The sequence below is a fragment of the Agelaius phoeniceus genome, chromosome W (genome assembly GCF_051311805.1).
Source record: "Agelaius phoeniceus isolate bAgePho1 chromosome W, bAgePho1.hap1, whole genome shotgun sequence".
Taxonomy (NCBI): Eukaryota; Metazoa; Chordata; class Aves; order Passeriformes; family Icteridae; genus Agelaius; species Agelaius phoeniceus.
The window spans coordinates 11998245-12025654 of NC_135301.1; the positions used below are offsets into that span (position 1 = coordinate 11998245).

The 27410-nt window shown below is 40.1% G+C and overlaps 1 protein-coding gene across 3 annotated transcripts in view; it reads right to left on the bottom strand.

The window, feature by feature from the left end:
* LOC143691892 (uncharacterized) overlaps positions 1–27410 on the bottom strand; it is a 72142-nt gene that overhangs the window by 34568 nt on the left and 10164 nt on the right. For all 3 annotated transcript variants that reach the window (XM_077193206.1, XM_077193205.1, XM_077193204.1), the window contains exons 3-7: positions 19971–20086; positions 10007–10171; positions 8844–9022; positions 8077–8207; positions 1291–1405 (exon numbers count right to left, since the gene is read on the bottom strand). In XM_077193206.1, coding sequence (XP_077049321.1) covers positions 1291–1405; positions 8077–8207; positions 8844–9022; positions 10007–10171; positions 19971–20086 — 706 coding nt within the window. The remainder of the gene's footprint in view (positions 1–1290; positions 1406–8076; positions 8208–8843; positions 9023–10006; positions 10172–19970; positions 20087–27410) is intronic.

Consider the following 27410-nt stretch of genomic DNA (forward strand, 5'->3'; position numbering starts at 1 on the left):
GTTGGGGAGGAATTTTTTACAAGTACATGTGGTGATAGAACAAGGGGGAATGGCTTTAAAATGAAAGAAGGTAGGTTTAGATTAGATATTAGGAAGAAATTCTTTACTGTGTGGGTGGTGAGGCACTGAAACAGGCTGCCCAGAGAAGTTGTGGATGCCCCATCCTTGGAAGTGTTCAAGGCCAGGTTGGATGGGGCTTTGAGGAACCTGATCTAATGTAAGGTGTCTGCCCATGGCAGGAGGGTTGGAACTAGATGATCTCTAAGGTCTCTTCCAACCCAAACTATTCTATGATTTTATGAAATCTGAAGCCTTCACACTAAAATCTTGTTTGGTAGTATAACTGATGTGATATATTCCCTCTGGCCATCTTTTCTGTATATGAAAGAACTCTAGCTGCCCTGTTGAAAAAACAATGGATGAAAGAATGGGATAGTGCTGTTGCTGCAACACTGAAAACATTCACCATTTTAAAGTGCAAGCTATCAAATACACTGAGGTTTTGTTGGGTTTTTTTATACTTAATGGAGTCAAATATCTTTAGATTGATTATGTAAATGATCAAAAGACATTTCTGACATTGTACCATTTCAGGAAGTGTTTATAAGTCTTACATAGAAAGACTGTCTCATTATTGGAAAAAAAATAATGGGTAAACTTTATGGATGATCTAGTAATTTTATTTGTCCTATATTTCAAAGCCAGTTTTACAATTTAAGAAATTAGCAAAGCAAAAAAAATCTGAAGAATTAAAAACTACCCTTAAAGCCTTTTTTCTTCTGACTTTTAAAAAATACAGCTTTACATTTACAGTACAATTAATAAAAATACAGCATTTGTTAACTAGATGTTTAGAAGTTCAGGACAGCAGCAACTTTCTACTAGCAAAACCAGCCAGCCTGTAAGTTTAGGGCATTAACAGTAAACTAAATGTTCCATCCCCAAAACAGAGATAACTATTTCTTTTTAAAAGACAAAGGTTACAAAATGAAATTATGCTACATGGCACAAAATGTACCATGAAACCATAAAAATAGTTATGCTACATGGCACGAAAAGTACCTTCTAGTGTGTTTTACCTGAAAGTAATACAGAAAACAGGCAGCATTTAGAGGGAAAGAGTATTTGGTCAGAGACAAATTTCCTAGTTACTCTATCTAGGTCAGTTAAAGTTACTAATTTTCTCTACAGGGAAACTTGTCTCACAACTCAGTAAGAAATTTCAGTAACCATCAGCACTCAAAAAAACCCCAGTATGAATTCTTAGTCCAAAATAATAAATATACTTACCTGTGTTTTGAGTGAGATCTTTTCCTTCTAGATTGGGATTTTGAGCTAGACCTGGATTCTGAACGAGAATGGGAACGAGATCGACCACCTTTTCTTTCACTGCTCTTTCCAGACTCTGAGAGGAAGAAAACACTGCAATGTAAGCTCAGAATATTGAAAGAACCCAGTTAACAATCTGGCACAAGTTTAATGTATCACACATATAGTGCAAGGGGCCCATGCTTTGCACATCTTCCTTCTTTGTTAATATCCTTGAGAAAAATCCAATAAAGTCATTGCATATACTCGTTGAGTGCAGCCACCCTGCAACGGTACACATAAACCACGTAATTATAAAAACCTAGCTCTGTTAGAAATGAGATTTATGTTGCTGCCACAATGCACAAGATTACAACAGGTTCTCCTCTGGTATATTATTTAATTATATTAATTTTTAAAATAACCTCAGAAGAATAAATTTAGAGGGCAGAGTTTCGAAAGCAAGCATAAAATGCAAATAATAATTAGTGCTTTTTATACTTTTAAATATTCCAACCACTGTAAAAATACTGAAGTTCTATTCCTCAAATGCTGTTTTGGGGGAGGAAGGGATGGAGAGAAGGGAGTAAAAAGTTTGATCCAAAGGCCAGGAAGTCAACAGAAAACTTACCAGTGACCTCTGCAGACTTTGGTTCAGACTCTAAAAGATTATCATTCTGCTGCTTAACACTGAGAAAATGTTAGAACTATTTTTCTCACAACTCTCAAAAAGACAGAAAGTACTCCATCCCCCCCCCCAAAAAAAAAAAACCCTCAAGACACTCCACCATCTAACCTACATAAGCTAATGTCTGAATGTCTGTATCTTTTTGTAAGAACAAAGACAAAATCTTCCTGATGAAAAAATGTCTCAGTTTGGAAAGACAGGTGTCTGCTAAGGAAGGCAAGAACCTCCCCTGAAATGGAAAATGTAAACCTCCTCCCTCCAAATTGCTATAAATTTGAAATTAAGGGGGACTCTCAGGCAAAGATATGGGAGCAGGAATAACAGTTCTTTATTAGAGAAGAATATAAAAATAAAATAAACAGTGCAGTAAATCAAAACAACACTGACAGAGTCAGAATATAACCTGACACCCTCTGGGTCAGGGTGTTGGTAGCAGTCCAATTGGAATTGTGGCCGCAGTCCTCCTGGAGTAGCAGGTGGGGTTCTGTTAGAGCAGTGATCCTGTAGAAGGGTGTAGTCTTCCTGTAGAAGATCCAGTGGAAGAGGCAGCTGTTCCTCTGGGAATCCAGTGGAAAGGCTGTTCTGCTGTCCCAGTATCTCACATTTATAGCCAGTTAGGAATGCTTGGTTCCTCCCCCTGGGCGGAGCATCTCACAATGGGATGCTGTAATTCTATCAGTCATGCAGTGACAGTCAATGGTCCATTAACAGATGATATCTCCAGGGAAACTGCCTAATTAACAGAAGATAATTGCCACACCTCTAACAGATGGCAAATAGAATATACATTGCTTGGCAATCTAGGACATTATGCACCCCTTTTTCTATTTCCATCTGCTTCACAATGAAACCTTACATACAGTTCTCACTTAAGACTAGGTTTCCTTGTGGTACAAAAAGGCTTTCTCCATCTTTCTGCATTACCCACCAAGTGTAACCAGGTCCTTGAGCAATAACAATCCCATGCATGGGTTTGTCTTTGCCTGTGGTGGGATTAATCCAGTCTTTCCTAAAATATCTTTCATATGTACCACAGGGACTTCATCTCCATCCACTGTGTGCAAGGGTTCAGACTGGGAAGGACCAGCTCGATTGATGGACCCTCTGGTCTTGACCATCCAGGTGGCTTTTGCTAAGTTCATTTTCCAATTTCTAAGAGTTCCCCTGCCAAGTACCTTCAGGGTAGTCTTAAGTAGTCCGTTGCACCGTTCAACTTTCCTGGCAGCTGGTGCATGATAGGGAATATGATAGATCCATTCAATGCCATGTTCCCTAGCCCAGGTGTTGATAAGGCCATTCTTGAAATGGGTCCTGTTGTCCGATTCAATTCTCTCAAGGGTTCCATGTCTCCACAGGACTTGCTTTTCAAGGCCCAGGATGGTGTTACGGGCAGTAACGTGAGGCACAGGGTAGGTCTCCAACCATCCAGTGGTGGCTGCCACCATGGTCAGCACATAGCGCTTACCTTGCCGTGTCTGGGGCAGTGTGATGTAGTCAATCTGCCAGGTCTCCCCAAACTTGTACTTGGACCACCGCCCACCATATCATAGGGGCTTTACTCGCTTGGACTGTTTGATGGCAGCACATGTCTCACAGTCATGGAGAACCTGCGAAATACTGCCCATGGTTAAATCCACCCCTTGGTCTCTTGCCCACTTATAGGTGGCATCTCTGCCCTGATGGCCTTAGGCACCATGGGCCCATCGAACTAGGAACAACTCCCCCTTATGTTGCCAATCCAAGTCTATCTTTGAGACCTCTATCTTTGCTGCCTGATCTACCTGTTCATTGTTTCGGTGTTCCTCACTGGCTATACTCTTGGGGACATGGGCATCTACATGACAGACTTTGACAGATAGATTTTCTACCTGAGAGACAATGTGTTTCCATTCATGAACAGCTTTCCTCTACACTGCCAGTTGGCCTTTTTCCACCTTTCCAGCCAGCCCCACAGAGCATTGGCTACCATCCATGAATCAGTACAAAGGTAGAGCTTTGGCCACTTCTCTCTCTCAGCAATGTCCAGGGCCAGCTGAACAGCTTTGAGTCCAGCAAGTTGACTTGATCCACCTTCTCTTTCGGTAGCTTGTGCAACCTGTCCTGTGGGGCTCCATACGGCTGCTTTCCACTTCCAGTTCATCCCTATGATGCGACAGGAACCATCAGTGAAGAGAGTGTAGCATGTTTCCTCTGCTGGTAGTTGGTTATATAGTGGAGCTTCTTCAGCACGTGTCACTTGCTCTTGTTCCTCTTCATCTATGAGACCAAAGTTTTCACCTTCCGGCCAATTTGTAATTACCTCCAAAATCCCAGCATATTTCAGGTTTCCAATATGGGCGCGCTGCATGATGAGAGCAATCCATTTGCTCCAGGTGGCGTCAGTGGCATGGTGGGTAGTGGGAACCTTTTCTTTAAACATCCACCCCAGCACTGGTAGTCAGGGTGCCAGGAGGAGTTGCACTTCTGTGCCAATCACCTCCGAGGCAGCTTGAACTCCTTCATAGGCGGCCAAAATTTCCTTCTCTGTGGGAGCGTAGTTGGCTTCAGACCCTCTGTAGCTTCGACTCCAAAATCCTAGTGGTTGGCCTCTAGTCTCCACAGGCACCTTCTGCCAAAGGCTCCAGGACAAGCAATTGTTCCCAGCTGCAGAGCAGAGCACATTCTTCACCTCTGGTCCTGTCCTGACTGGGCCAAGGGCAACCGCATGAGTGATCTCCTGCTTAATCTGGGCAAAAGCTTGTTGCTGCTGTTCATGGCCCCAGTGGAAATCGTTCTTTTTGTGGGTGACCAGGTAGAGAGGGCTCACAATCTGGCTGTACTCGGGAATGTACATTCTCCAAAAACCTATGGCACCTAGGAAAGCTTGTGTTTCCTTCTTGCTGGTTGGTGGAGACATCACAGTGATCTTGTTGATGACATTGGTGGGAATCTAACACTGTCCATCTTGCCACTTTACTCCCAGGAACTGGATCTCTTGGGCAGGTCCCTTGACTTTGCTCTTCTTGATGGCGAAACTGGCTTTCAGGAGAATCCGGATGATCTTCTCTCCTTTCTCAAACACCTCTGCTGCCATGTTCCCCCACACAATGATGTCATCAATGTACTGCAGATGTTCTGGAGCCTCACCCTTTTCTAGTGCAGTCTGGGATCAGTCCATGGCAGATGGTGGGGCTGTGCTTCCACCCCGGGGGCAGTCGGTTCCAGGTGTACTGCATGCCCCTCCAGGTGAAAGCAAACTGAGGCCTTCATTGGACCATTGATCATACTTTCATAATTTCTAAGTTTGTTGGCAACAGAACCCACTGTCTCTCGGTTGGTATCGTCATTGATCATTGCAATGAAGGTGGTGTATTGAGATGGCTCTAGATTTGCCAGACTCCACAACATTTGCCCTGTGCACCTGACCTTGTCGGGGTCATTATCATGCTGTCCATTTCTCCCAAACTGTACCTCCAATACTGCCACTTCTCTCAGCTGTTGGATCCCTTCCTCAAAGGTCTTTCTGCGCATTCTATGGTGCTGCTCCTGCATCCTTTCCCTGTGGACAAACCTCTCTCTGATACTCATTAAAAGCCGCTCCCAGAGGGAAAGGGACCCTGGCTCCCTTACAAAAATCTGATTCATACCTGAGTCCTGGGTCAAGGGTCCCAAATTCCTTGCCTCACCACCATCCAGCTGGACACCTATACCCATAAGGTCCCAGACCTGAAGTAGCCAGGTTGTATAAGCCTCATGTCCCTGTCGTACAATGTCTTTGTGCAGATTACAGAGACTTTTGTATGTCAGGGACTCGGTGATGATTGCAACCTCTGGCTCCCCTGTGGGTTGTGAGGACCCTCCCTTATCTGGGTGCTCTGATTTAATTCTAAATCTCCTTGTTTCTACAGGGGCAACTGCTGCTGGCTGTGACTGCCTTTGCAGTTCAGCTGGAACTGGGACAGTTGTAACATCTGTGGGTTCCACTGCTGCACTATTAGACTCTCCCTCTTTGAGGCAGGGGGACGGCTTCTCACCAGCGGGGGAAATATACTCCTTCAGCATCTGGCCCATCTCGTGTATCTTCTTCACCAGAACCCCCATCCAATCTGGGTAGTTTATATCTGAGGTGGGCTATGGGGCAGAGTCAGGCTCTTGGGCAGCAGCATCCCTAGTCTCTAGGGTAGGTGTCAGGGTGGTTATCCAGGTTAACCTTCCCTTATCTCTAAGTGCTAAAAAGAACAGGCCTATCAGCAACACCAGCCACTGTATGATATCATTAGCATTTAGAGTGGATCTGATCCCTTCAAAAACTGGTGGGACAGACCCAAAGAGATGGTTAAAGGGTTGGGAGAAAATTTCCCCCAGTGTAATTTCCTTACAGTAGGTGCCATTATTAAAGTAACCTCAAAAACATACAGTTAGTGTGTGATAGCTCTGAATACATGTGCCTGCTTTCCAGAGGAAATTAAAGATCCATGAATTCCTCACTTTATTCACCTGTAAAGCAAACCACATAACAGCTACAGTAGCTTTAGATATAGGACCCATGTTTAGATAAGGGCCGGCAAATGGGAGAAATACAGCCACGATCATGTGTCACCCAAACCTGGGTAAGCTGGACCACATGGTGTTGCTTAACAAGGCTTCTATAGCAGCAGAAAAAGAATTAGATTACTCAAGAACTGTTATTCCCTTTTTGTTTCTATGCCCTCGAGCCCCACATTGTGCACCAAAATCTGTCTCGGTTTGGAAAGACAGGTGTCTGCTAAGGAAGGCAAGAACCTCCCCTGAAATGGAAAATGTAAACCTCCTCCCTCCAAATTGCTATAAATTTGAAATTAATGGGGACTCCCAGGCAAAGATATGGGAGCAGGAATAACAGTTCTTTATTAGAGAAGAATATAAAAATAAAATAAACAGTGCAGTAAATCAAAACAACACTGACAGAGTCAGAATATAACCTGACACCCTCTGGGTCAGGGTGTTGGTAGCAGTCCAATTGAAATTGTGGCCGCAGTCCTCCTGGAGTAGCAGGTGGGGTTCTGTTAGAGCAGTGATCCTGTAGAGGAGTGTAGTCTTCCTCTGGGAATCCAGTGGAAAGGCTGTTCTGCTGTCCCAGTATCTCACATTATAGCCAGTTAGGAATGCTTGGCTCCTCCCTCTGGGCAGAGCATCTCACAATGGGATGCTGTAATTCTATCAGTCATGCAGTGACAGTCAATGGTCCATTAACAGATGATATCTCCCTTGGAGGAAGAATGGGTTGTGGAAGAGATAAGGAAAACTGCCTAATTAACATAACTGCCACACCTCTAAAAGATGGCAAATAGAATACACATCGCTTGGCAGTCTAGGACAAAAAAAAAAGAGGATTTCAACTGCAAGTTTAACAAGTTGAGAATTTTTTACATTGAGGTGTTGTAATCGCTTTAAGTCAGCATAAATCAGCATTTAAGTGTCTGCTTAACCACTTGAGCATCTGACACCTTCCTCCTTGACTTGGCATTTCACTGTTAACAGGGATCAGAAAACCAATCTGAATGAAAAAAAGTCTGTTACAATATGTTAAGTTTTATCCCAGATTCATTCTCTGATCCCATTTGCTTTGAGGGTCCATATAGTCTTGAGACAGTATGAAAAAGAGCATAGCACAGTGATAAAATTAACCCACCAAAGAAAAGCATAATATTACTGCTTTCAGCAGCACACTAGCTCGCTCTGATCATGAAACTATGGTATTAATGGGTGCTAAAAGAGAAAACAAAATATAAAGCATTTTTAAAGTTTGTAAGTACTTTGAACTTCAAAAGCATCAACATTAAATAATAATTTAGCAACATTAAATATTAATTTAGTATTGACTTTGCATTTTTGAAAACATTCAGTGAGCATGTATCTGAAAATAAGACATGATGAAATAAAGTCATCTTCATTCCACTGCTTTGTTGCATGAAAACAATTTTGATAGTTTTGTTTTGTTTTCCCACATACATCTTGCTCACCTTTAAGTACCTTTTTCCTGTGTTTGAAAGTGCTCTTAAAAACATGTGTCAAGGTACACACAGAACACGTCTGTTAGGTAATGAACATAATATACCTACCTGGCTCAATAGCAGCAGATATGAACGATTGGGCTTCCCTTACTCTCTTCATCACTTCTTCCAGTTCCTTGGCAGCAGCTTGAGGTGTCATTTCAGGAGGCTTCACTATTGCATTATTAGAGTGATTTATTCTAAATTAAGACAAAAATAAAACCTTTAACTTCCAAACTTTTGAAAAGGAAAAACGAAAAAAAATGAAAGCACCTCAACTTCCATGTATGACTAAAAACCACAAAGTTCAGCAAAACTACAATTTTTTCCTCTAACACTCATCTTTTCTAAGTATATGAAATGCCTGGTTTTTATTGCTTTCAAAACTTATTACTTTTAAATAATTTTGGCACAATATTTCTGTGTTAAATTTTTTTCTAGTACAAGTCTATAAATCTATTTCAGATCAAATTTCTACATTAATACCTACTAATTACATACACATCATATATAAAGCTTAATTAGTAGAAAGGACTTTGCAGATTCTCTCACTGATATGGCTTTCACCAATTCAAGATTGGATGTAGAAATATCTTATTCAATGCCAACCATATTCTTCTTGGAAAAAAAGTTATGTCCAACCTTGAAATTTGAGTTCATAAAGCATTCCAGTTTACTAACAATAGGTCTTTACATTGATAATATATTAATATTATAAACAATATAATAATAATATCAAATATTAATCACAGCAGTTTCCTGCACATGAGTCATAAATGTATAAGGATACTAAGACATCTCTCATTCAATATTCATATAGATAATTAGTTTCTTACTTCAGTGGCCTGTCTCCAAACATAACTCCATTAAAGGCAAGAGCTCGAGGTACAGAATTTTGGTCTGCAAATTCCACAAAAGCAAATCGTGTTGGTTGTGTCTCATCACCTGCCATTCGCACAAATTTGACTTCTCCAACTTGCTTAAAAAATTCAAGCAACTGATCTGCTGTTGTAGTCTAGAAAGAGTCAAAGAGCTCAGCTGAAGTAAAATATATAATGAAAACCACTTATTCAACATATCAGATAATCTAACAGCTACAGATTTTGGAAAGACATCTCATCATCATTACACAGGTGACATGAATTTGGTCATGATACACTTTAAGAGAGAAAGGTATTTTTTTTCTTCCATTAATCTAAAAAATATATTATAATTTAAAATAGTGTAACCATGAGCCCTGAAGTCCTACATCTAGGTTAAAAAAAGCACTTGTACAGGATTTTGTAGTTTTCAGACAACTTATTTGAAATAACTGATGATACACCTATGTCCAAGATACTGATGGTGAATTTTGATCAACTAAAAAAAAAAATCCAAGCAGTATTACAAGACTTCACTTTTATCTGTTTTTCTACTAGTTCCAAGCTTGTTTTATTTTATTGCGATCAATAGTAGTTTCATACTTTAGTAGCTACTTTGGCAGTCAAAAAACAAAAAATCAAATACTTATATTTCCATCAGTCAAAATCAAATTGTTTTTCAATCAGTTGCTGAAAAACAAATTTCTGACAGACCCAACTTTCCTTTCAGAGTAACTCAAATATATTTATGCTAATTTTTCAACTTCTACTGGGGCAAATAATTTCTTCTTACTGTACTTAAGCAACTGCAGAGTGTTGTGGGGGACAGCTACCATTCTCTCACTTATTCTGAGGCATTGTTCCGCTAATATAATCAAGCTGGACATTTGATCAACACCCACAATCATAAATGTTTCTTGAATTCAGTTAGAGTGTGATTTCTTTGTTTTCCTGCTAGAATGAATTCCAACAGTCTGGTCTAATCTGATTGGCAAAAGAGCATTCAAGAATTTGAAATATCTCTAGTAAACTTCTATTGGCATCAACTAATGAAAACTCTTAAAATGTAAGATTGTAATTCACAAATTAACAATTCTGTATCTTCCATTATTATTACCAACAAAACCAAAAAAAGCTACCTGTGAATTCAAGTTTCCAACATAGACTGTTCTTCTAATTTCATCAATCTTTGATGGGTCCACATTCCCTATAATTGGTGGCTGTGGTATTTCTCCCAGTGTTGTAATGTTAGGGTCCAATGCTGCTGCTGGTATAGCCCCCAAAGTGCCAAGTGAAACACCAAGCTGGAAAATATAAAAATAGGATATGCTTTGCAACCAAGCACAGGAAGGAGACACTTCACCTTTTATTACTTGCCTTCCTTGTGCATTTCTGTAAAAATAAACCTAATATAGGTAAGACTTTAAACTGTAAGGTGCCAGAATTGAGAATTGAAATTTCTCTTGGGGAATGTTATAAAAAAAGTCACTTTAAAATGATTACTAAATTGGTCTGCTGAGTTCCTGGTTTGAATTTTTTTCTCCATCCAAAAATCAACTTCCTTTCCAGCAAAGTTTCTAACCACCAGTAGTTTTTTATGTAACAAAACGACTCTCTTTATTTGAAATAATCCTTTTATTATTAAACAGAGGGTTATTGTACTGGGTGTGGCTGAGCTGGAGTTCATGTTCCTATAGCAGTCCTCAGAGTGTTGTGCTTTGCATTGGTAGCTAGAAAGGTGTTGATAACATACCAGTGTTTTGGCTACTGCTGAGCAGCACTGGCACAGCATCAACGCTGTCTCTCAACATTCCCCCCATTAAGGGGCTGGGAGTGGGCAAGATCTTGTGAGAGGACACAACCAGGCTAGCTGACCCAAATTAACCAAAGGGATATTCCATACCATATGATGTCAGGTCAGATATAAAGCTAAGAAAAGGAGGAGGAAGGGGATGCATTCATTATTTACAGTGTTTGCCTTCCAGAGCAACCACTACACATGCTGGAGCCCTGCTTTCTGGGAAGCAGCTGAACATCGCTCACTGATGGGAAGTACAGAATTGTGACTGCGGTCACAAGGGTTTTCAGGATGAAGAAGAGATGAGAATGTTGAGTCCATGATCAGAAGGCTTGATTTATTATTTTATGATATATGTTACATTAAGACTATACTAAAAAGCAATAGAAAGGAAAAGGTTTCTTCAGAAGCTAGCTAAGCTAAGAATAGACAAGAATGAATAACAAAGATCTGTGTCTCAGACAGAGCAAGAGCCAGCTCTGCCATGAGTGGTCAAGAAATCCAAACACCCACAGGAGACCAATCATGGGTCTACCTGTTGCATTCCACAGCAGCAGATAACCATTGTTTACTTTGGTTACTGAAACTGCAGCTTCTCACAAGGAAAAATCCTAAGAAAGGATTTTTCATGAAAGATGTCTGCGACACAGAATAAACTTTTTTTTTTCTCTTTGTTTATGCACATGCAAACTTTCACTTCTGCTTTAGTAAACTGCCTTAGCTCAACCTACGAGTTCTTATTTTTTCTCCCCTGTCCAGGTGGGAAGGGGAGTGGTAGAGTAGAGCAAATCAGTGGGCACCTGGTGCCCGGCCAAGGTCAACCCATTAAAGTTATACAGCTTGACTTCCTCTTTGATATTCTAAAATTCACAGATAATTTTTAAATATGTATATTAAAAACAAAGTGAATTTACCTTAGATGGTGTCATGGTTTTGCAAAACCACTACAGATGGTTAGTTTAGAAACAAATGTCTCTAAACACCATTATTACACCAGTCCTGTTTAACATATCAATCTTCATCAATGCTCTGGATGAGGGGATCAAGTGCATCCTTAGCAAATTTGACGACACCAAGCTGGGTGGGAGTGTTGATCTGCTGGAGGGTAGGAATGTACTACAGAGGGATATGGATAGGCCGGATTGATGGCCCAAAGCCAACTGTATGAGATTCATCAAGGTGAAGTGCTGAGTACTGCACTTGGGTCACAACAACCCCATGAAACACTACTACCTTGAGGAAGCATGGCTGGAAAGCTGCCTGGCAAAAAAGGATCTGGGGATGTTGGTCAGCAGCTGGCTGAACATGAGCCAGCCCATACCCAGGTGGCCAAGAAAGCCACTGGCATCCTGGCTTGTATCAGCAATAGTGTGACCAGCAGGACTAGGAAGTGATTCTTCCCCTGTACTCGGCACTGGTGAGGCCACACCTCTAATACTACGTTCAGGTTCGGGACGCTCATGACAAGATGCTGGAGTACATCCAAAGACGAGCAACAGACCTGGTGAAGGGGCTGGAGCACAAGTCTTTATGAGGAGCCGCTGAGGGAACTGGGTTTATTTAGCCTGGAGAAAGGAGACTCAGGGGAGCCCTTATCACTCTCTACAACTACTTGAAGGGAGGTTGTAGTGAAGTGGGTGTCAGTCACTTCTCTCAAGTAACAAGTGATAGGATGAGAGGAAATAGCCTCAAGTTCTACCAGGGGATGTTTAGATTGGATATTACAAAACATTTCTTCACCAAATGCTTGTCAAGCAATGGAACAGGCTGCCCAGGGAAGCAGTTGAGCCACCATCTGTGGAGCTATTTAAAAGATGTGTAAACATGGCACTTGGGAAGATGGTTTAGTGGTGGACTTGGCAGTGTTAAGATTATAGTTGAACTTGATGATCTTAGAGGTCTTTTCTAACCTAAATTATTCCATGATTATTTAGGGATCATTGCCAACAATTATGCAGTGGAAACTTGAGTAAGCACAGTTTTTAATGAAATACCTAAACTATTACTTCACATATTTTAAGACAAAAAAGCACCAGCATTCCTGTGAACTAAAAATTCTTTTCAATGTCTCTCATACAATGACAGTTATGAACCATAAACAGAAGTAGCCTAAACCTCTAACTGGTGACATTGGATACACTGTTTCATTATGTAAGTTGCACACTTGAAAACAGCTCTTGGACCACAACCTTTAAAATGGATAGTGACCTCTGTTGGAGGGAGGGAGGGAGGGAGGGAGGGAGGGAGGGAGGGAAGGAAGGAAGGAAGGAAGGAAGGAAGGAAGGAAGGAAGGAAGGAAGGAAGGAAGGAAGGAAGGAAGGAAGGAAGGAAGGAAGGAAGGAAGGAAGGAAGGAAGGAAGGAAGGAAGGAAGGAAGGAAGGAAGGAAGGAAGGAAGGAAGGAAGGAAGGAAGGAAGGAAGGAAGGAAGGAAGGAAGGAAGGAAGGAAGGAAGGAAGGAAGGAAGGAAGGAAGGAAGGAAGGAAGGAAGGAAGGAAGGAAGGAAGGAAGGAAGGAAGGAAGGAAGGAAGGAAGGAAGGAAGGAAGGAAGGAAGGAAGGAAGGAAGGAAGGAAGGAAGGAAGGAAGGAAGGAAGGAAGGAAGGAAGGAAGGAAGGAAGGAAGGAAGGAAGGAAGGAAGGAAGGAAGGAAGGAAGGAAGGAAGGAAGGAAGGAAGGAAGGAAGGAAGGAAGGAAGGAAGGAAGGAAGGAAGGAAGGAAGGAAGGAAGGAAGGAAGGAAGGAAGGAAGGAAGGAAGGAAGGAAGGAAGGAAGGAAGGAAGGAAGGAAGGAAGGAAGGAAGGAAGGAAGGAAGGAAGGAAGGAAGGAAGGAAGGAAGGAAGGAAGGAAGGAAGGAAGGAAGGAAGGAAGGAAGGAAGGAAGGAATGAATTTCTTTTAGGATGCTGATCAGTATCAGCTAAGAATATGAGAGTGGGAATAATGTTTCTGGTCATGGAGATAGATGAGGAATCATTTAAGTACAATGTCTTGATTTAGGACAATCCAAAAGGTGGACACTTCAAAATGAGTTACCTCCTCTTAAGTATTTTAGCCAATCCCTTTCCACCAATAAGAAAAGAATATGTGTAGATACAAGTGAAAAAATAACATTTACTAAAAAACCCCAAAATAGCAACAGGCAGAAAATAACAGTAATAGTCACTAGTTACAAACTTACTGAAATCTCACAGACTGCCAAAAGAACAAAGAGAAACTCAAAATGGAGGAATAACACTACCCCCACCCCCCTCCCAAGATGATGCCCTCTGCAAATGACCGCATGTGGAGAGACAAAGATGGCAGTAGCTCATCCCCTCTATGTCTCCACCAGTAGTGGCAGCTCCATTGGCAAAAAGCAGATGGCACACTCCAGTGGCTGGAGTTCGGTCAATGTCTAGAACTTGTGGAGGGACTTTGCTGCCTTCTTGGCAGAAGATGGTAAGCAGTCGGCTGGGGTAACTCAGACTCCGTGCCTTCCCATTTTGACCGGGCGCTGCTGGTGGGCTGGGGTGACCATATGGAGCAGGACTGTTATGTTCTTTTCAGTGTGATGCTGCAGCTGTAGTCAGGCACTCGCAGAATTTACCTTGAGGCAGTCCAAGACTGCAAAACACAGCCTTTCAAAAAAAAACCACCCGAAGCACCCCCCTCAAAGGAAAAAGACCAAAAGAAACCCAAAGGGGAGCCTCCACCCATGCTGCCTCAGCTCTATGGCAAAAGCCAAGAGGCAAGAGAGGCAAGAGACAAGTGAGAGCTCTGCCTGAGTGCTCTGACTTCTAAAAATCCTGGAGCACCCCCTAGCTCCTGCCCTACCAATCAATTTTTCAGCTGCCAGGTCTTAAAGAGACAGTAACAATTTTGGACACAGATAGCTGTGTAATACAATAACATTTTGGGTTACCCAGGACATTATCCAACCCTTATTCCATATCATCTACTCCTGCCCAAATGAATATCTTTCACCTGTACATATATATACATATAAATATTTACAAATACAATTATTATTTCAGTAGCCACTGACTATGCTCCAGGATATGGATTGAATTCATTTGGTCCATGACTGATATAACCGGAGCAGTCCATTCTCATTGTCCATGGTAGTTACAACATGCAGTGACAGTGACATTCAGCAACCAGTGTTACATATGCAATTCAACATTACAGGCTGTTCTCACCCAAAGTCAAAACCCCCTGAAGTATACAATGTGTTTCCCCATCCCTCTGCATTGCCCACCAAGTGTAACCAGGTCATTGAGCAAAAATAATCCCATGGATGGGTTTGCTTTTCCTCAAGGCAGGATTAATCCAAACTGTCTTTCCTTGCATACCTCTCATATGCACCACAAGGACTTTATCTCCATCTGCTGTATGCAGGGATCCTGATTGTGCAGAGCCGTCTCAGTAAGTGGAACATCTGGTGTTGACTAGCCATGTAGCCTTTGCTAAGTGCAGATCCCACTGCTTGAGGGTCCAACAACCCAGTGCCTTCAATGTTGTTTTTATCAGTCCATTATACCAGTTGACATTCCCAGTGGCTGGTGCATGACAGGGTATATAATACACCCACTCAATATTGTGTTGTCTAGCCCAAATGTTTATAAGGCTATTTGTGAAATGAGTCACATTGTCTTCCTCAATTCTTTCAGGGGTGCCATGTCACCACAGGACTTGCTTTTCAAAGCCCAAAAAAATGTTCTGGGCAGTGGCATGAGACATGGGGTTGTCTCCAGCCATCCAGTGGTTGCTTCTACCACTGTAAGCATGTAACTCTTGCCTTGGCGTCTCAGAATCTCTGCTGGTCAGAGTGACTCTGAGATATGTACAAGCTTCTTTTTCTCAGCCTGGCCGTCGAAGAAGGAGTCAGGATTTTTCTGTTCTCATTCTCAAGGTTGCTTATTATTTCTTATCTATAACATTCTTTCTCCGACCCGCCTCAGGTCTGTCTGGCAGGTCGGGTTGAAGCACACTGTCCGCCTCAGAGGCGGTATTGTCTTTTTATACTAAAAACAACGTGTACATTATTTACAATAACTTCCCAATACCTATCATCTATGTTAGACAGTGAGCTTCTACTCTAAGCCAATCTAAAAGTGCCAGCATCACCCAGAACATGGAGGACAAGAAGAAGAAGAAGGAGAAAGACTGGACACACCCAGATTCCTCCATCTTGCCTCCTGAACCTCCATTCTAAAAAACCCAAAAATCTATTTTTCACCCTGTGACCAACTATTATTCGACTTAAACTCTCTTGACCTGTAATTCTTCATATAAAGGTTGGTAATTGTTTTTTCCAAGGGCTAAATCAAAGGCACGGGGGTCTTGGGCTCTGTGCCAAGGTCTCTGAGCCCACCAGGCAGGGGCTCAAGCCCTCCAGGGCAGCCAGAGGAATTTCTTGGGTTCTGACATTGGCGGGTTTGCAGCAGTGTGATGTAATTGATCTGCCAGGCCTACCCATACTTATATTTAGACCACCGCCCCAAATACCACAGGAGCTTTACCAGCTTGGCCTGCTTGATCACAGCACATGTTTCACAGTCATGGATAACCTGGGATATAGTATCTGTGTTTAAGTCTACCCCTCAGTCACAAGCCCACCTGTACGTTGCATCTCTTCTCTGATGACATTAGGCATCATGGATCCACTGAGCTAGAAATAACTCACCCTTATGTTGCCGGTCCAGATCTACCCGTGACACCTTGATTTTGGCAGCCTGATCCACCTGTTCATTGTTGCAGTGCTCCTCATGAGCCTGACTCTTAGGTACATGTGCATCCACATGACAGACTTTCATGGTCACCTGGGTAGCAACGTCTTGCCACACTTTGGCAGACAAAGGGGTTTCCCTCTGTGCTGTCAGTTGGCCTTTTTCCATCTTTCCAGCCACCCCCATAAAGTATTTGCTACCATCTACGAATCAATGCAGAGGTAGAGTGTTGGACGCTTCTCTCATTCAGCAATGTCCAAAGCCAACTGGACAGCTTTCAGCTCTGCAATATGACTCCATCCACCTCGGTAGCTTCCGCAACTCACTGTGTAGGGCTCCATACAGCTGCTTTCCATTTCCTACTGGTCCCTATGGCAAGATATGGCAAGATCCATCAGTGAAAAGAGAGTATCACCTCTCACTCTCCAGTAGCTGGTTATATGATGGAGCCTCCTCTGCACATGTCACCTGCTTTTCTTCCTCTTCAGATGATAATCCAAAATTCTCACATGTAGGACAGTTCATGATGACTTCCAAGATCCCAAAGCGATTCAGATTTCCTATACGAGCTTGCTGTGGGATGAGAGCAATCCACTTACTCCACGTCATATAAGTGGCATGATGTTTTGCAGGGATTTTCCCTTTAAACATCCTAGCACTGGTAGCTGGGGTGTCAGAAGAAGCTGTGCTTTGGTGCCAGTCACTTCTGAGGCAGCTTGAACTCCTTCATAGGCTACAAGAAGCTCTTTTTCAATTGGGGTGTAGCTGGGCTCAGATCCTTTGAATCCCCGACTCCAGAACCTGACAGATCATCCTCAAGTCTCTCCAGGTACATTCTGCCAGAGTCTTCAGGAAGGACCATTCTCCCTGACTGCGGTGTAGAGCTCATTTTTCACATCCTGTCCTGTCCTGATTGGCCCAAAGACCACTGCATGAGGAATCTCCTATTCAATTTGTTCAAAGATTTACTGTTGTTCAGGGTCCCACTTGAAATAATTTTTCTTTCATGTCACAAGGTAGAGAGAGCTTAAAATCTTGTTGAACTCTGGGACATGCATCCTCCAAAAACCCATGATGCCTAGGGAAAGCCTGTGTTTGCTTCTTGCTGGTCAGTGGAGACATCACAGCTATCTTATTGATCACCTCTGTTGGAATCTGTCTGCGCCTGTCTTCCCATTTTACCCCCAGGAACCTAATTTCCTGGGCAGGTCCCTTGACCTTACTGTGCTTTATGGCAAAACTGGACTTCAGGAAGATTTGAATTATTTTCTCCCCTTTCTCAAAAAATTCCTCTGCTACGTTGCCCCAATGCTCAGGAGTCTTACCACAGAAGGGTCCTCTGAGAGACCAGACAAGGTGTTCAATTGTCTAATGTCTTCTGTCTCTACAGCAATCCCAAAAGCTCACCTGAAGGACAGCTGAACGGCTTTGAGTCCAGCAAGTTGGCTTAATCCACCTTCTCCTTCAGTAACTTCTGCAACCTGTCGTGTGGGGCTCCATACGGCTGCTTTCCACCTTTGTTTCATCCCTACAACATGACAGGAACTGTCAGTGAAAAGAGCGCAGCATGTTTCTTCTGCTGGCAGTTGGTTGTATGGTGGAGCTTCCTCAACATGTGTCACTTGTTTTTTCTCCTCTTTGTCAGAGAGACCAAAGTTTTCACCTTCCAGCCAATTTGTAATTATTTTCAAGATTCCAGGGCGCTTCAGTTTTCCAATATGGGTGCACTGTGTGATGAGAGCAATCCACTTGCTCCATGTGGCATTGGTGGAGTGGTGGGTAGAGGGAACCTTTGCTTTGAACATCCACCCCAGCACCAGTAGTCGGGGTGCCAGGAGGAGTTGTGTTTCTGTGCCAATCACCTCTGAGGCAGCTTGGACTCTTTCATAGGTGGCCAAAATTTCCTTCTCTGTTGGAACATAGTTGGCTTTGGCCCCTCTGTAACTTCGGCTCCAGAATCCCAGTGGTCAACTCCAAGTCTCACTAGGCACCTTCTGCCAAAGGCTCCAGGACAAACCATAGCTCCTGGCTGTGGAGTAGAGCACGTTCTTCACTTCTGGTCCTGCTCTGACCGGGCCAAGGGCTACCGCACAAGCAATTTCTTACTTGATCTGGGCGAAGGCTTGTTGCCATTCAGGGCCCCAGTGGATATTGTTCTTTTTGCAGGTAGAGAGGGCTCACAGTCTGGCTGTACTCAGGAATATACATTTTCCAAAAGCCTATGGCACCTAAAAAGCTTGTATTTCCTTCATGTTGGGCAGTGGAGACATTGCTGTGATCTAATTGATGACATTGGTGGGAATCTGATACCATCCATCTTGCCACTTTACTCCCAGGAACTGGATCTCTCGGGCAGGTCCCTTGACTTTGCTCTTCTTGATGGCGAAACTGGCTTTCAGGAGAATCCGGATGATCTTCTCTCCTTTCTCAAACACCTCTGCTGCCATGTTCCCCCACACAATGATGTCATCAATGTACTGCAGATGTTCTGGAGCCTCACCCTTTTCTAGTGCAGTCTGGGATCAGTCCATGGCAGATGGTGGGGCTGTGCTTCCACCCCGGGGGCAGTCGGTTCCAGGTGTACTGCATGCCCCTCCAGGTGAAAGCAAACTGAGGCCTGCACTCTGCTGCCAGAGGAATGGAGAAAAACACACTGGCAATGTCAATAGCGGCATACCACTTCACTGCCTTGGACTCCAGCTTGTACTGGAGCTCCAACATGTCCGGCACAGCAGCGCTCAATGGTGAAGTCACTTCATTCAAGGCACGATAGTCCACAGTAAATCTCCATTCTCCAAATTTGTGTACAGGACAAATGGGACTGTTGAAGGGTGAGTAGGCCTTGCTGACTACCCCTTGGCTCTCCAGCTCACGGATCATCTTGTGGATGGGAATCACAGCATCTTGAGTTGTCCGGTACTGCTGGCGGTGCACTGTCGAGGTGGCAATTGGTACTCGTCGCTCTTCCCCCTTCAGAAGACCTACTGCAGATGGGTTCTCTGATAGTCCAGGCAAGGTGTTCAATGGCTTAACGCCCTCTGTCTCCACAGCAGCTATCCCAAATGCCCACCTGAGTCCCTCTGGGTCTTTGAAATACCCACTTTGGAGGAAGTCTATGCCCAAAATGCACGGGGCCTCTGGGCCAGTCACAATGGAATGTTTCTTCCACTCATTTTCAGTCAGGCTCACCTCAGCTTCCACCAGGGTCAAAGTATCCTATTGCAAAAACATCCTATTGCAGCATTTTAATATTATGAAGAACTCTTTCAATTAAACTATGATCTTTTAGTAATTTATTAGGAGGTAGATAGCATTGCTACTGCATCAAATTAATGGGTATAGTGAAGGAACAACAACTAAAATGAACACAACCAAATCCAGTATTTAGCCACTATTTTGTAATCCGAGAACCTGAAAGAAACACCAAGGAAAGGTAGTGCATGGACATCTTGTGATCTACCCTCTCGGCACCACAGCTAAATCCTCACCGATTTAGCATATGAGAAGACAACATCCACAGATCAGATAGTTCTTGTTCTCTGAACACAGAGAGGCTACTGAGTATAAAGGAAAACCAGAAATCAGAGACTGAATTTTACTTACTGTAGTTAAAGGGGTTGGTGTAGGTATAGGAAGCAACCCTGCACCGGGCATCAGACTTGTCATAGTAGGAGCAGGTGCCAATAGAGAAAGGGCTTTGGCTTCATCTGGGATTTTACCTGAAGAAGCAAAGAAAGGCATTACACAGAGTTGGAACACTACACAGATGTTACTCTTTCTATGATTTTACAATTACCCTTGTATTTAAAAAAGTAATAAATAAGAATGAATCTATTTACCAGATCCTTACAAAGAAAGAGATATGGACTTAAGTATTTCCTTTTACCCTGCGTCTACTAGGAAAAACAAAAGTGAGCAGAACTTCAAAGACTAGCAATGTCATTAATGGATTATTATTTTAAAAACTGAATAATGTACACAATTATTTAACACTTGGAGCTATGGGTCACCTGTACTGGAAACTTAATGTTCATGAACCAAACGATATCAAGCATGGACGCTTTCCCGGGGCGGTGTTTTCACGGTGATCGAAAGCTGTTTTACACATGACAACCGTTCGTGTTGGCTGCATCACTAATAGCACACAGAACATCAGATACAGAAAAGAAGAACATTTTTTTTAAGTTTAATCCCCAGAAATGGCAAATAACCAAATCAGTTAAAAAAAGAAAGAAACAAAGTATGTGTTAACTGAAATTCATGAGCTTTTTCACCCTCTGGAGTTACCTACTTTTGATGTAAAAATAAATAAAAATAAAAAAAGCCCTACTGTGACTCCACACAAGACATACTACAAATGAAGTTGGAAGTGGAGGGAGGGCTGAAAAATTCATATTTGCACTGTCTTACATTCTAGGTCACCTCAGTTTATCTAAATTTTTGATAAATTAGCTATAAATTTACTGAAATTAAAGAGAATCATAACTTATCAGCTAAGCAAGCTATATTTCCCTATATTTCCTACTATTTCAACCATATTATATTTTCCCTGTCACGCAAAAAGTTTAAGCAATATCTAATCTGAACTAAACACAGGTTTCATTGAAAGTTAGTTACAATTAGACTGCTAAATAAATAATAAAAATCTTCAAAAATCAAAAGATGCAATAGTTAATTACAAATGCAATTAAACGTATGTTTTAAATTTGAAATGCAAAGGCATTTAAACTGGTACAAATATTAAACACTGAACTGAAAAAATAAAGAAAAGAAGTGCTAATTACATTAGTTATCTATGATTTATTCAAAATTACTGGAGTAACTGTATATATGCTACCCATCTGGGCCCTTTGATATTACCCCATGCACTTTAATAATGTAAATGCTTTTATTTAAAAATTGTTTTAAAAGTCAAGGTATATACAAATACTGTGCCAGTGACTTTTACTGCTTTGGTTCACACTTTATGTGTTTTAACTATAAAACCCTTAACTTCATAATCTTAAAATTATTATAAATATTGTTCTCAAAACCCAAATTATTATATTATTTTCAAAACACTGTGCAATTTTAGCTATATTTGTGAAAATAAACCCCACAGGAATCATACTACTTAAAAAAAATAAAAAGACAAAAGTTGCAAACCTGTTCTACAGATCTGCAGCAAGGACTTGGTTAGAGTTGGAGATACAAAGGACAAAACAAATATAAATGAAAATTAATTTATATATAGCATGAGTGGATTAGAAAAGATAAAATAACAGTACTCTTCTTTTTTCTCACACCTTCTATTTAGAGCTATTTAAATTTTGAGGCATCTTGCTCCTTAACATGTAACAAACCACTTTATTTTGCTATCTAAAGGAGAAAAATAGGAAAATTATTAACAAATAATTAACTGTGCTATTATGTCTTCAGGGCTTTTATAAAAACATGCATAAATCTGAGTCATCATCACAATGCTGAGCACTCTTAACAGGTCTCATTTTGAACTCAGGCATGCAATGAGAGGTGTACTTGATTTGCCAGACTGCTCATGAGAATCAGGTACCTTGCCTCACATCCTGCCTACTATGTAGCTAACTACACAGGCTTCCAAATATACAGTTCCAACAACTGTGTGTGCAAATTAGGCATACAATTATATACCAGTTCTTCTGAAAAACAAAATACTTAAGCATTTTCAAATGATTGCTGAGCCAGCATTGTGCAATTAACTGGATACTCATAGAGGTTTCTACAGGATCAACAGACATGGCTCAAGTAAATTTAATGGCTCCTAAAGTGGTACATCTGCATTGTAATTTAGATCCTTGGTCAATAATATACATAAGCATATGCCTAATTTAAGTATGCACTTACATACAGCCAATTCAATACACACTTAACCAGATAAACTTAAGAGATGCTTAAGACATTTAGCCCTTTTAGATAGGAAATGAGTTATGCATATGCATATAACTAAACTGACAGGAAGTCAAGTTCAGAAATGTACTTAAATACAATTCTAAACTTTAAGCATATGGTTCACTTTATTGAAATAATTGCAATTATTCATTATTCATTTGCTCAAACATTGCTTAAGGAATCAATTTAACAATTTCAGTTAAATAAACTATTATAGTTTTAAAAAATGAATTACATACATTATATAAACTGTAAAGTTAGCAGCATTTTTTCCAGAATACTTTGGTCCCTCAACAACATAATGTTTAATGTTAAATACAAAATCTAGTTGATGAGGTCCATGCCACAAAGATATGTTTATTTATTTTATCCAAGAATGAAGAAAGGTCTACCTCTACAGACAGAACCCTGAAAATTTGTTTGTATTTTCAGATACTGTCTTTTTGAAAAGATACCCCTTTCTAGGTTTTAAGTTTTTAAGATCAGGTTAAACTTTTAAACAATTCTATAGAAAATAAACTGTTGAGGGCAAAAAAAAAACCCCAAAACCCTGAAATATCTTGGAAATTTATTTCCCTGGTTTTTAGACAGTTTTGAAAAACAAATTAATATGTAAGGCCAAATAACCTCAGAAGTTACAGCCTCCATTAATTTACTTTAAAAAGGGATACAAGCCCACAAAACTACAACAAAATATGTCAGTAATGACATAACAAATTAGGACACTTTCATTTAAGAATAACTGTTTTGGTTTTTAAACTCATGGTATTTAAAAGCTGAATGGAAATGAGGCAAATATCTTTATTTTCTAATAAGGGAAACAAGCAAAATAAATTTGCCACATCTATACCGCATCCTTAGAAATATTTATTTGAATGCATGAGTGTTTAGTAAATTAGATTCTATGATTATTTATTTATCACTTTGCAAAGGAATCTGAAAGCAAATGTAGAATTAGCTCTGTATTACCTAGAGATACCTTATGCTTCTTCAGAAATGTAGTTTTCCTAAGTGCTTAAAAGCCCTAGTCAATCTAGTCTGTACCAAAATCCATTTTGTTAAATGCTAAACAGAATTACCTGTGTTAAGCAGGTACTAATCACAGTATTTTTATCACTGTCCATGTGCTCAGAAATTAATTTCTTACTCTTTATACTGAAACTACGTGGTTAATCCTCCCATCACCCCAAAACAGCTTTAAAAATAACTAAAGTACATTTCTTTTTTAAATACTTCTTTTTTACATTTACTTGAAAGAATTTTAAAGGAATTGGTTTTTTTTTTTACTATTTTAAATCAATGGAAAATGCACACTTACAAATAAAATAATTTCTGTGTGATTCAGTTCATTCTCATTGGATTTAGCAGCAGAGATTAAAGAGATTACAACTACTTGTAATTACCTCAACTGGCACAGCTAAATCCAACAGAGATCACCAAGCTCTTCCCAGCTACAGTTCTCAGCTTGGTGCATTATGAGAATCAAGCCAATTGGTCCCAATGCAGCTGGCTGGGAAGAGTAATGCTTGAGGACTAGACACATTACCTGGTCCAGCACTTCTGTTTTAGGGCTTCTGTTTCACAACAACAAACATCATTTAGGGATAAGAACTTGCTCAATCACTCCAGCATGAACTGCCAGGGCTTCTGAGATTGTGAGATGATAATTTGGTTTTAACCTCTTCTTGAAATAATGACCACTGGAGCATGCAAAAGTGCAATACACACATACACGCACACAAAACTTTTCAATCTTCCCATGAATAAGAGTGTTGAAAGACAACGTGCCTCACAACACATTAAAAAAAAAAAAATCTCAGGCTGCATTTGTACTTATGAGGGGTAAACAGTTTTTTCTAAAAATTACAAAAACAAAATGAAATCTTACTGCCACTGACCTCACTGGAGCAAGGTTTCATCAGAAGCAAACAAATATTTCATGACATTCAATACTCATGAAAGCTCAATATCAGAAATAATTATTTTTAACTCTTCTTATTAGATATAAATAGAAACCCTTCTTTTAAACAGATCATGCAGCCTAAAAGTACTCTGCTGAGAAAAGGAAAAATAGCAGAGAAAAAGAATGATTTTACTTTGTATAGTTAATTTCTCCAGAAAGTTTTAACTTTTCTTTCAAGATAAGCTCACAAAGCATAACATATGAAAGAATGCATCTTAAAACTGATATAGTTTTCACTATTCCAGTCTGACACAATGTGTTCATCTGTTGAATTTAGATGCTTAAATGTATTCCAAACAAAACTTATCCATAGCTCACAGCATAAAACTTAAACATATTCTAAATTCTCTGTATACCATCCACAAGTAGCTTCAGGTCAACTTCAAAATGAAACACTATGAACCCTTTACAAAGCATAATTTTTTTCAGAGCTGAATTACCAGTTCACAAGTACAAGGGTAAAGGATTTAACAGAACAAAACAAAAAGGAAAAAAATTAAAAAGGAAAATAAAAGAAACAAAGGAAGGAAAGCAAAATAAAATGAAAACAGAGACAGGGCGTCCATCTTCAGCAGGCCAGACTTCAATCTCATTTCCCCCATGAAGATTTCACTTGGCGGCAGGTTTAGTGGCATGGCAAACAATGCCTAACTCAGGCAAGTGTAACAGGTCTGCCTTGGCCAGTCTAGTCATCTAATAATGCACAAATATCACACAGAGAAAACATACAAAACCAAATTAATAGTCAAAATCCATCTACTAGACAATGTGGACATAAAATTTAGAATTATTAGGGTGGTATCTTTGTTTATCTTTCAACTTTTGTGTTCTCAAACTGTAATGTTTAAAGAAAAACCTAATGATACACACAAAACAAAGTTATATTTTGACAACTTGATAATGTTAATTAATTTACAATTATATTTTTGTTAAATTGCTTATTAAATGTCACAAAATGAACACTGTTTTCATTGTGTAGTGGTTCCTTCCTCATACTCTTAATTTACCACTGTCTAAATACACTACAAATTTCAGATTTTATTCTGTTTTCTAAAACCAAGTTTTCAGAGTTTCATATTACCCCTTCTATATGTTTAATTCAGCACATGAAACATTTTATTGCTGGCACTGTTGGCTACTGATATAATTTAACCTTTTAGTAGAATATAGCCATTGTTATTTTTAAAGCCCATTGTACACTCCACTGATCCCGTTAACAATTATACATAGTGAATAAAAAATGTTGCACTATGGTCTCAGAAAGTTAAACCTATATGAATTCACATCTTTGCAAATTAAAATTAGTTATTCTGTTAGAAAGTTACATAAAAACAGCATTCTGACTTGAAAATAGAAATTGACCTCACAACCCAATCACATGTTCACCTAATTATATATAAATCTCTGTGGGGTCCAGAATGGTCTGGAACAGTGACAGTTTTTCTGTAACACATTTTCTGAGAAATACCTTATAAGTCAGCTACAAACAGGGTTGGAACAAGATTTCTCAGAACTTTGATTTTATTCTCCTTCCCCTCATTGTCTGCCATAAAGAGACACAGGAAAATGTAGCTCTACCTGCCTGTTGTCATATCACATCATGCAGTGATCTCAAGAAAAATACCAGGAAGTGCTGTTCATTCATTAGGTAGCAATCTTTCCTCTCTGGCAGTACTGAACCAGTGTTAAGATTCTGAAGAATTTGCAGTCAATTACTTAAGGGCAATTTTTCAATAAGGATGCTGTTCTGATACATTTTGCCTACCCAAAGCCTTTACAAAGCTTCAAGTGGATACAGCAATATCCTCTTTGTGGTTTAAGAACAAGTTCCAAAAATAAAACCCAAAAGTCCCCCAAACAAACCATAAAAGCAACTAAAAATCTAGGCTTCACAAAGACTTGTCAATATGTCCATGTTAACAAGGCTACAAGAATAGACAGTGTACTGTAGGTCATCTAAGAGTCTATGAAATTTTTAAGACTTGTCAGAGTTTGCTAGGAAAACCCCAGACCACCACTGCAGCAGCACTAATCTCATACTATCTAGATCATGATGTGGCAAACATGCCAAAATATGGCACTCTGGGACCACTGTTAAACTCCAAAAAGTCAACAGTATTTTTTGAACCAAAACCTGACTATTGAAGTTATAAAAGTCCTGTTAATAGCAGATATTTCTGAACTTGCTGCAGTTTATGGATCAGTCTTTCTAAATATTTTTGTTCATGGCAAAACAGCTATCATGTGAAGTTATCTTTACTCCATCAACTGGAATACTCCACTCCAAAGAGGCAATCCAGATCCAAATGGGCAAATGCTCAATTCCCACAATTATCACAATGAAGTCAATGGGGCTCTGCCTAACTCTGGTGATCTGCCTACAGTAAGTAGAGCCATGCTTCATAGAACTGCATTTAAATCTGGGATAGTATACTAACAATAAGAACTACCTTGTATTCAACACATGTAAAAGCAGGACCTCAAAGCTAGTTAAAGAAACACTTGTAAATTTAGCATTCACTTTATTTTACTGAAATAGAAAAATATTTTACACTAGAAGCATTCTGTACAGTTGATTGCATTTTTAAAGATATCTAAAAGAAGAGTACCAGTATGCATAAGAAAGCCTTTTTATTGCACACAAAGTAATATTTTTCCACAGGAACAAGAAAGAAAAATTGAAACTTTTTTTATTAAATTAGAAAGTAAATATTTATATTCAAACAGCAATTACCATCACAAATGTAAAATACATAAGATTAGATTAATCTAAAATAGTCAAATGCATATATAACGTCTACAAGACAAAATTGGAATTTGGCCTAAAAAATTGAAAAATAATTACTATTAAAAAAAACCCCAAAACCAAAACACTACACCAAGGGCAACACATTAAGATCCAAACTGCAGTGTTATCACAGTGCCAGGAAACTGCTTTATCTTTGCAGTGCTCCATTGACTTCAGAGAGAACTTTGTGTGGGAATAAGCTTGCCAATACAAACTATAATGAAGAGTATTAGTTTACCTTATTTTCCCACAAAATATTTAATAACTGTGGAAAATTGAACTATCCTAATTTAAATCAACTATTTTTTCTAATGCTGGATTTCAGTTTAATCTAGATAATTTGGTTTCTTCATTTGATTTTCAATTTTGTTTCAAGGCTTTTTTT